General features: G+C 39.1%; 1 protein-coding gene across 10 annotated transcripts in view; it reads right to left on the reverse strand.

Moving 5' to 3' along the window:
* BNC2 (basonuclin zinc finger protein 2) overlaps nt 1-10,754 on the reverse strand; it is a 350,887-nt gene that overhangs the window by 226,026 nt on the left and 114,107 nt on the right. For 2 of the 10 annotated variants that reach the window (XM_072858927.1, XM_072858924.1), the window contains exon 1: nt 2,752-2,991. The exons of the other annotated variants lie outside the window; for them this stretch is intronic. In XM_072858927.1, coding sequence (XP_072715028.1) covers nt 2,752-2,754 — 3 coding nt within the window. In that variant the 5' untranslated portion in view covers nt 2,755-2,991. Of the gene's footprint in view, nt 1-2,751; nt 2,992-10,754 lie in introns of those variants that run through there. 10 annotated transcript variants of the gene reach the window in all.

The raw sequence follows: 10,754 nt of genomic DNA on the forward strand, positions 1-10,754 counted from the left end.
GTGTATGAATATGTATGCACCTCAAAATAACTTTTTTTAAACTTTTTTGGTGAAGACCCAACTACGGGAAGCATCAAAGTAAAATAGAGTGTTAGTTTCTGCTTTGTATTTGCAAACCAAAATATAAAAGCCTGAAGTCAGCGTATTCCAAAGTATCAAAAGGCAAAAAAATTCATGTTAAATGTATTATTTTTAATCTCTTCATCTTTACACCAGGCTCACTATTTTGTGAAATCCAAAACATGCTTAGCGATTAATGCTTAGCAGTCCCTGAAATTCCCAGCCATTGTGTAGCGCACATTATTCTCTTTTTAACATAACAGTAAAACCAAAATGGTTCTCTACCATTTTGCACCTTGAGAAAAGTGACTGCAAAATGTATGAAATGCTAGTTCTGACTGGAGTGGAAAAGTCAGAGTTAGTTGTACTTCCACATTACTACGCATACAGACAAATTGGAACTTGTGTTTTTAAAATAATTAAGAATTTTGTTTCATTTTTCCATCAGACTTGTAGCTAGCAATGTAAAATAAGACATTCTGTCAAATTACCTCTTTTCAGAACGATATGTGAAATCTATTTGCAGAATATTTCCGAAGTTTTCTGCATCTCAGTTTTTAGGAAAGAGTTATAAATTACTGCAATTGACTTGGGAAGTTATTTTTAATGGTTACAAATAGTAGCATAAATAAATACTTACATACATTATATGAGCATATACCACTATCCACTTATCTTCAATAACTGTCATTTTAAAATTTTCATTTGCAGGTCATCATAAGTAAACTCTTAAAAGTTTGTACTCAACATAGTCCAAAACAGCTAATGCATACTCAAAGTGCATATTGTTTAGAATTTATCAAAGGTGTTAACGAGGGTTTCTGAAATTTGAAGTAATTATTCCATTTATAAATCATTCTTTTCCTTTATGGCTGACTCCTTGTTGAGTTTATGACCCTCCATAAGCCTTGTCAATTTAACTGTTTAAAAACACCACAACCAAACCATCATAAATGGGAACTAATCAGATTAACATCTTGTTTATCTGACAAAATTGTCTCATTTTATGCAAGCAAAAGAAATAAAGCATACAGCCAAATGTAGATGTCCTAACAGTTCTTATGCAATAGATAACACAGGATATAGTTTATTATAGGTTGTCTGGGGATTTCTTTTCTTTCCTAGGGTTACATTCTTTAAAGGAAAAATGTCATATATAACTGGATTTCCTGGCAGATATGTGGTCAAATGAGAAATTATAGAGTGTGCATCTGCTTTATAATGTAACAGACTTCAAACAAGTCAAGTATTTATCTTTGCTGCTAAGGTATACTGCACTAATGTTTAACTGCAGAATTCAGAAAGAGTAAATTGTACATATCAGTACAAAATTACATATATAAACATACTCGCACATGTACAGACAGGCTATGTACATACTTACATAAGATGGAAGAATTCTCTTTATTTATAAAATTTTGTCTTATTTTAAGTACAGTAGGCTTACTTTCTCTAGTTTCCATGCTAACCTGTCAGTATTAAGCATCATCATTAGTTTTTACGAACTCTTGCAGATACAAATCCTTGCATGTAATGTTTGATATCACTGATACCATATCATTCAGAAAGCGAATATATAATACATGGCCAGATGAACCCTTGCAAGAAATCAAACTGTCTGGCAGTAAGAATGCTAACAACATGAGCCACAATAAACTTAAGTTTATACATAACCTTTGAAGTGACACAGTTATTGCAAAAGACTGTTTGCAAGACACTAAATCTTCTCTGTGATCTCTGTGATCATTTCTCACTTGTAAAACCAAAAACCTGTCACATCAGTCTTTAGTGTCATATATTCTGTAAACACAAATATCTGTGCTTATACGTATACAGCAACATTTCTGCACCCAGATCTAGATGTTTAGATAAAGACATAACACATAAAGATCTAGAGCATTTTGTCCCATGAGGGACCAAATCAGTCTTCACTTACATTCTTGCTGCTTCTTTGACTTCAGTGACTTTACAAGAGTACATGCATGAAGCATAAGAGAGTTGCTCTGTGTGTACGTGTGTGAAGAGCACACAAATTCCACGACAAACTTGTCCAAACACAGGTGCCTACCTTTTTGTAAAAAATCTGACTTGTAGAGATCCAGACTACCCTCAAATGTCACTTAGGTCCCTTCCATACACTTATCCACACAGATTATTTTCACACTAATCACCAGCATACAAATGTATGTACATACAATGTACATGTACATACAAATGATTATAGTAAAATGTATGCTATAATTTTACACTACAAAGAGCTCTGAACTGAGAACTTCAGAGTAATGTATTAAAAAATCAGTTAAAAATCACGCATGGCACATGACTTGAATAGCCTGAGACCATATAAAAACACAGAGAAACTGAAAAAATCTAGTATGACTCAAAACAAAGTTTCTTTCCAAGGACTGTATCTGCACGGCTGTTGTTCCAAACTCCCTACTCTTGCTCTGCTGAACAATCCTGTTTAAACTTTGCTAGAAGTCATTACTTACAACTAACGCAAACTGGATGGGTAAGTTTATTCTCTTAAAGAAATAAAATCTCGCAAATGCGCAGCATTGTTACGTTTCATCATTTTGCCCTTTTGCAGTCTAAAATTAAATCCTCCTGATTCATGTCAACCATTAACACAAAGAGATGTTTAAAAAATGTAAAAAGGAATGAGGGAGTAGTAATGGTAACATACAGTACCATGAGCTGCTTTGGCCTCCCAGTCAGTGGTGTACAGTTAACAGATCACTCCCGGCCTTCAGCAGACACGGGGGGAAACCGTCCCCCCCGGGGCTCTGGGCTGGGGCGGCGGAGCAGGAGGGGGCCGGGGGAGAGGTCTGGCACTTTACAGGAGAAGGCAACCCAGCTCCCTCCCAGTGCATTCCTTCCCCTCTATCTCCCAGCCTCTTTGCGTGTGTCTTGTCATATTTTCTTCAGCTGCTAATTGTCTGGACTGCGAGATTTCAAACAGCCGCAGCTTAGGAAAAGCGAAACCTGCCTAAGTGGCTATCGCAGCCCGTCAGCTTCGCGCTGCCGGGTAAAATTTTCCAGGGGAAGTGCTCTTCTGATAGTTCCCGAGTCTCTAAGTCACCCTCCCTCCCCCTTTCCCCACCACACACACTCCCCTTGAGGCCTGAATGCACTTGTGGCAATAAAACATTCATGCGACTTGGAATTTTAACACAATGCCATTTCCCTAGTTTAACCTGAAAGGAATGCACTAGTCACAACAGACTACATCATCCTGCCATTAAGCCCTGCCAAGGAACCGCTTTTTTGGCTGTGCTGGGCCAGCTCTGACGGGAAAGGAGCACACAGACCCACACACAGAGCACAGAGGGGCCACCTCTGCTTCCTCAGCCTTATCCAGCAACACCCTGCTCTTAACCGTGACCCCTGGCCCGCCTCAGCGCTGCGACAGCGCTGGGACGCATGTGTCACTTTGGGACTTCTGCAGAGTCACAACACTGAGCAGGCAGCTCCGGCGTTCCACCGACTCGCTGCCCTGTCTCAACAGGCACTTGATCGTCTGCCAGAGGGTGGTTGGGTTTGGTTCCCCCCCCCCCTTTTTTTTTTTTTTACATTTCCAGCGTTTTTTTAAAACATACGCACTATTGTTACTGTTGAATGTTCCCTGTTTAAATCCAAAGGCCTTTCCTCCACCTATGTACCCTCCCCCCATCCAAACAAAAAAAAAAGGAAAAAAGAAAAAAACCCCAAACCCAACCTTTCCAATTGCCTGTGGTAATTAGGTTATGATTACTGACAGAACAGTTTGCTTAGGGGACTAGTTACCAAAGCTACCAGCACTTTGGTATTCTAGTGGCATTTTATTTTTTCTGTAATTAAAGAAAAGGGGACGAAAAGGCAGAAGTATTTCCTTGATGATTTACAAAGAACGCTGATGGGAAAAGGGAAACATTAAGTGTCTCGTTTGCCCTCTGTTAACCCTTTTGTGTAATGACAGGATTGCTGCAAATACTAATCGGAAGCATAGTGCAGCGGAATTATGTACAAGAAGCGTTTACCTGTCATTTTCATTTTTGAAACTATGAGCACAGATTTCTCAGACCTGAATTTACTTACTTTGTCTTGTTCTGAGTGACAGGCAGCACAGCCAACTTCACCAAAAAGAATTTTGGTGCTCCTTGCCCTTCTTCACTATTCGCTTTAATTCTTCTGCAGCTGAATTACCTTTGATTTAAGTGGACAGAGTGCACTGGACAAACAGGCAAGGAAACATTTTCAAAAAACTGGAAATACACCCTCAGCTATTTTGGCACTTGCATTAAAAAGGGAACCAATACCAACTGTCCTTGTGTCCTTGTTCTGTCCCTTATGCAGGTCATTACAGACGTTTGTAAACCAAATTAGGACATAAAAGCATTCCTAGTTCTGCAGAACACAACATTGATTGTAAGTCACGAGAGTTGACTAGCACTCCCTCGTGACTGGTTATTGTGTTATCATAATTATTGACATGCCATTGTGGTTCCACAGATGCTTTACAGAAAGACCCAAGAGGATAGGTCCCTCTGCCCAAGGAGTTTACAAAGGGAATGAGACATTACCACGCGAGCAACAAATATAGGGTGCAAACAGAAGAGGAGGAGGAGAAAGAGGTTACCACATCCGAAAGACCAGGAGATGTGCTTTTGTTAGTTAGATAGCATCTTGTTCTTACATCATAACATCTGGAACCATATCTCCACGTGTAATCACCCAGAGGTCAGGGGAAATAAACACAGGTTAGAAAGATATTCTATCAATACACAACAACATCCAAGTGCTGTATTTCAAAATGCACAACAGATTAACAGATCTGTTGATGAAGAATGCTTTCTGTCATTGGCATTGAAAATAATTTTTCTGTGATTTTTCCATTGAGAATCATGTTTCTGGAATGCAAAAGAAAGCAGCAGTTCCTTTGGACTCCAGGTTTGTCTGACTTAGCGCGTACGTTTTTAGGAAATTCAAGCTTGATTCTCTGTTTTCTAGAACAACAGAGATTTTACAAATGCCAAAGCAGCCACAGTGAACAGTGGTTAGTATCACATACTTCAGAGAAAGAAATCCAATGTTGGACAAATGTGGGCTAGGCTGCCCACAGAACAGACTTTTTATAATCTCCACCCTGTTACGGATTAGTTTATAGCATGATGTGAAGATGTAGATAATTTGGGGGGAAAGCTGCAGTTTTGCAAATGATGTTCTGGTGTCTGCAGAATTTCCTTCTGGTTATAGCAAATAATCTTGACTTTTCATTTAAATTACAATTAGTACTTGTGTTAGGTGATAAGGAAGGAAAAGGAGTGCTTCCTTACAGATACAAAATATTTTTCAATATGCTTGGCTATACAGAGTCAAGTCAAGTTTGCTTTATGTTTGCCATGAATAAGTAACATAGTGGTGTAAATGTTCAGCGTGAAGAATTGCATTTGGAGCAAAGACTAAAGTTAAGTAAGCATATATGCAATCAAAGCTGTTCCATTGCTGAAGGCAAACAATACTTTAAATTTAGTCTATGGATGATAATATACTCACTCAGAACACAAAGTTCCCAGAAACTGTTTTTCTGTTCTGAAAAATCTGACCTTTTTGCTAGAAATCCGTAGTGGTTCTTTTAAAGGTACACTCAGAAATTTTCTGCATTTCAGAAAATTTTCAGCATCTACATGACCCAAATCCATGAATTGTAAAAGTATTGCCATCTTTTTAAAGGGCCCACTTTTAATTCTACCTGGAATAAGTGTGAACGTATGCAGCATTTATGTACAAGGCTGTAGAGTTTACAAACCTATGCCTGCAACCTCAAATATATGTATGTGGCCCAGGCTTTCTAGTGCTCAATATGACCTGTCCATGCTTATAATAACTTCTTTTCATTTAACAGGGTTTCTTCTCATTCAGTCCTTCTGATAAGAAGCAACAAGTAATTTCTACACTAAATTCTGCTTTATACAACTCTGTAGAGTCTTTCCTAATAGTCTTCCACCTAAATGAAAAATCCCCAATCTCCCTTCTGTCCACATAATCTATTAACAGTTCACCACAGCATCAACTAGTCAGGTAGAGGAGCTGCTTTATTGGATCATATCCATTCAGAAAAAGGAGGATAAGGGGTAGACAGTAGTTTGTATTTACCTCCGCTTTATACAGCTCTGTTGTATCATATCCATTCAAAAAAGCAGGAAAACAACCAATGCTTACAGTACACTTTGGAGTAAAATTTACTTGAGAGGTGGCAGAGTTTAGATTCCTCTTGTGACATATCTGTCTTTGGATTGAAATATATACCCAGATAATCTAGAGTACCAGTACAGAATTTTTTTTGTTTTATGGACCTAAAAATTTTCTTATGGTGAAATGGGCATGTTTACAAAACAAACAGATACAGACTGCTCTCTAAGATATATGATCTGCTTCTGTTAATTATCTTTCACAGGCAGCTTAGACACAAATCTCAAGGAGCATGTAGGCTACAGATGGAGGGAATATGGCTATGCTGCACAGGGATCAAGAGGTCTTTCAGGGATGCAGGGTTGAAGAATACAATTTAATTCTGACTAAAGGTGCGACAATGGTCTGTTTGGGGCTACTAAAGCAAGGACATTTTTTGGTACCAGCAGCACTATCATCACTGCAACAAAAATTAGGAAACATACACACAGCACAAGCTGATGGGTCTCTAGGGCATAGCTGAGAACATCTATCAGTCATGACATACCCTGGAGTTCCAGTCATATTTTCTTGCCTTCACTTCAGATGGATGCTGTCATGGACTGACTTTGATACAACTTAAACATCATTTCGGAATTAGTTGACTTTTCTATTTTAAGAGTGGATTGTTTCCCCTTGACCTGCTAGGCACCAGGAAGTAATCTAAGGCAATGCCAAGAGGCCACTAAGCTGCCAAGGCAAAATTGAATGCTTAGAAAGACAATGAATGAGGCACCATATCTATTATCTTTTTCAGGTCCTCAGAATTCTCAAGGAGTTAAAATTAACATGATACAGGATAGGAAGAAAAGTGATATCCTTGGTTCTTCGCTGCTCTACCTATTTCTGACAGCTGACAAAGTGTCCATCTGGGAAAGATGAAAGATCGCCTCTCAAGCTCATCTCTGCAGAAAAACCATCAATGGTATCCATTGTGTACATACTTCCCCAGCATACCAGGCACCTCACCACTTCCTAAATGTATCACAGAAGGCTTGGTTCAAGCTGTTCCAAATAATCCTCAGTCCTGAACACTTTCAACGAGAAAGAAAACACTCTGCGATCCTGCCACATTCTTTAAGCTTGGGTCAGGAACAGTGGCCTTGCATGTTATAAACTACGTTTTCTTTAAGCTAATCAGTCAATCCTTGGATGACAGAATGGGTGAAGGTAGCAAGCAGGTTCTAGATGTCTAGAAATGTATGTACTCCATTAACCTTTAATCTGCTGACAGGGTAGAAAGGAGATAGTAGAACATTCGAAAATCAGCCCTGTAAATCAGAATTCTGCCTGCATAGAACATGTTGGGAAACAGAGCTATACAGAAAAAAAAAAACCTCAGTCAACCATTTTTCTGAGGGAGGATGCCTGGAGTACTGGGGGTTTGGCTCAAAACCAGACAGGGTAGGATAGCGGTCTGAAGAAACAGCATGGACTATTGAGAACTGAAAAGCCAAGAACCAATATTAGGTAGTATCTCTGAGCAATATAAATAATATTAACTCCTTGACGGAGGATAGACATTTAGCACCAACAAAAGCCCAGTGGAAGTTGCAAGAGAATTAACATCTGGGTGCCTGTCTGACTCCTCCTCCACAACAATAAGAATCCTTTCCTATTTAGGATTTGGAATCAATGCAGGGGCTAGTGCCAGAGGAGACAGCTGCAGAGTCCTGAGAAGGCAGTGAGTGAGTGAATTCACATCTTCAGTTAAAAGTTTTCTGGCTGCTTGTTCAGGTTCCTGTATCTCTGGAGAAGCATCTGAAATGACAGTCCTCCACTGAGTTCATGGGGCTTGGATGCTGAGGTATCAAACTAGTACAACCCTTCTGTTCCTCCTCCTCAAAAGAGCTGGAATAAACTGCTTATTCGGTTGCCAGGGGCTGGCTCTGGGGGCTCCCATACCACCATCTGCATGGAAGCTTTCCCAAGGGGTTGAATGCAGACTTCTTCCCAGGCAGAACTAGTGGAAACATGTGCACCTTCATACAAAAGCATAATTCTGGGAGAAACTCGCCTTTACTTGACGTGGTAGCAAATGGCTGCCTGCACTGGGTAGGGAAATTGGGCACAGAAAGAAAGGCCGCTATATGAACTCTGCTATTTCCATCAACTACGTTTTGGCTCACACACAGAGATCCACATAGCGTGTTCAGGGAATTAGGCAGTTCATACGAAAGACTCTTTATCTGAAGCCTGGCCACCAGCACTCCTTTCCTTTGTCCTTCCATCATGGCCCTAAAGCAAGGTCTAGAAAATTCTCTCTCAAAACTTGGTCAATACTTGTAGGACAATCATAAAAGAATCATAGGCAGGCCTGCATCTATTTCAAATCACTAAGGGTTGTGCAAGCAGATTATGACCTGACATTACTGACAGTCATTTCAGTAAGCAGAAGAAGAACCATTGTTACTGAAATGAGGTTTGCAGAGTGCAATGACTAAAATGCAGAGAACACTTTGACAAAGGAGCTGCAGTGTAACCTGTCATTCATGGTTTTTTCTTATTGAGCAACCATAGTTATGAACTAATGTCTACAAATTGTTCCTCTTACTGGGAACTCACAGTGCTCCTGGCATCTTTGGCAAAAAACAGTGCACAAAAATATGAAATAACAGAAGAATTTAATCGTGGAACACTAGCAATACCTCATATTAAATTCTCTACAGAGACAATTCAGTCCCTGTGGTTAGAAACAGGAGTGGCATTTAGAAATTCAGTTTCTGCTTTGCCATAGTACTCAAGGTAGTAACTTAATTCTCTATTTGGGTGCCAGCTTCCACAAGAAATAAAGCCCTATTCCACAGAATTTATGTAACACAATTTTTTTCCTTAAAGTTCTTTCAGATAATTTGAAAATGGGGCAGAAGAGGTTCATGATGGGTTTTTTTCACACCCACACATGTACTTAAAATTTCTTTGGTGGAATATATAAAAATGAATCTCCAGTCAAATGTATATCTCTGACTCACTCTACATAAGTCCAAATTCTAATGTGTCTCTCATAAAAATAATAAAAAGACAGAATAAAAGTCTTTATTATAAACTGCAATTTTTTTTATTATAAGGAATGACCACTCTGGCCACATTTATTGTCAGATTAGCTATGGTGATAGTCCATTCTCCACATTTTCTTGTTCCTTTATTGTGTTTCAGTTAAATTCTGAAGTCTGTAGGGACAAGACTGCGTTGATTTCTGTATGACAACAGAAGATGCGAGCATATCATCAACTGAGGCTGCAATTCAACCAGTGCAAGGAATAACCCTAGTGAAGATACGGAACCGCAGTCAGGACACTGCTTCACAGCCTCAGGAAAGAGCCTGCTTATAATCTGTGGCTGCTACAAATGCCAAATATCTTACTTTTTTCTATAGCAAGATGGCACAGGTACTTCTAGCAGCTTTAATATAATCCATGATATTAGACATTCCTGATATTAAAGAATAGGTGTTACAGATTTGAACTGAATTTGGGACAAGGAAGGAGAGACCTATCTCTTTTAACTGTTGGTATCAGTATTGTGAGTAGCTTTGTTTCTCTCTGGTCACCTCTTCCATTAGTCCTTCTGCAGACCCTTGCTCTTACTTCACCTTTTCCTCAAACAGGGTCCAGAAGCTTCTGCCAAAACCACCACAAATTATGCCTCAGCTGACACTAGGTGCTCTGAGGGCATTTATGCAGCATTCATTTCTGCCAGGCCCCTAAGCCAAGTGTATCACTTGCATGATTAAACCAGTCTCTAATGGTTCAGAGCCCCTCTTTGCCTAAAATAATAGAAATATATCCATCTGCATACACCACGTATCAGATGCACTTCGGCATGGCGTCTCATGTTTATGTAACTAACACAGCAGGGCACACTTGGTTTGTCCTCTGCACGCTGCACAAAGTTACAGTGGCAATGCTGGCAATGCTCTCTGAAGAAAGTAACACTTTATTGTGAAAACATAGGAAGACCTACTGCCTTCAGTTTCTACTCTTTATCTCATCAGTGGTTTCAATTAGCCTCTGACAGCCCAGTTAAAAGACAAAAGTTGTTTAATCCCCTCAACTCTATGAAGCCATAATTCTAAAACTGTTATCTACCAAAAATATCTCTATGGAATCAGGGCTGATTACTCAGCCAGGACATTATGTTAATCTCAGTCTGTTGAGTTTAGGTTTCAAATGTAAGCATCTCAAGGCAAAGAACACTTTTTACTTTGTATTTGGAAACTGATATAAATTTTGCAAATAGCAAATACTCTAGTTCTACTGTGTTGGAAGCCTAATAGATGCATAATTTTTGAAAAGATAAAATGTAAATTGGCAAGGAATCTAATCCATGCTTTCATGCAGTCAAAATGTCTCACTGTGTTAATAGCGACTAAGATTTTCAAAATACGGCCCCTAATTAGTACTAAATATTATGCAATTATTAGGAGATTATGCTAGTAGCTGTAAACAAAATAGGTGACCAATGTGGATCTTACTCAGTTTATC

This window comes from Ciconia boyciana, chromosome 4 (assembly GCF_034638445.1).
Source record: "Ciconia boyciana chromosome 4, ASM3463844v1, whole genome shotgun sequence".
NCBI classification, from domain to species: domain Eukaryota; kingdom Metazoa; phylum Chordata; class Aves; order Ciconiiformes; family Ciconiidae; genus Ciconia; species Ciconia boyciana.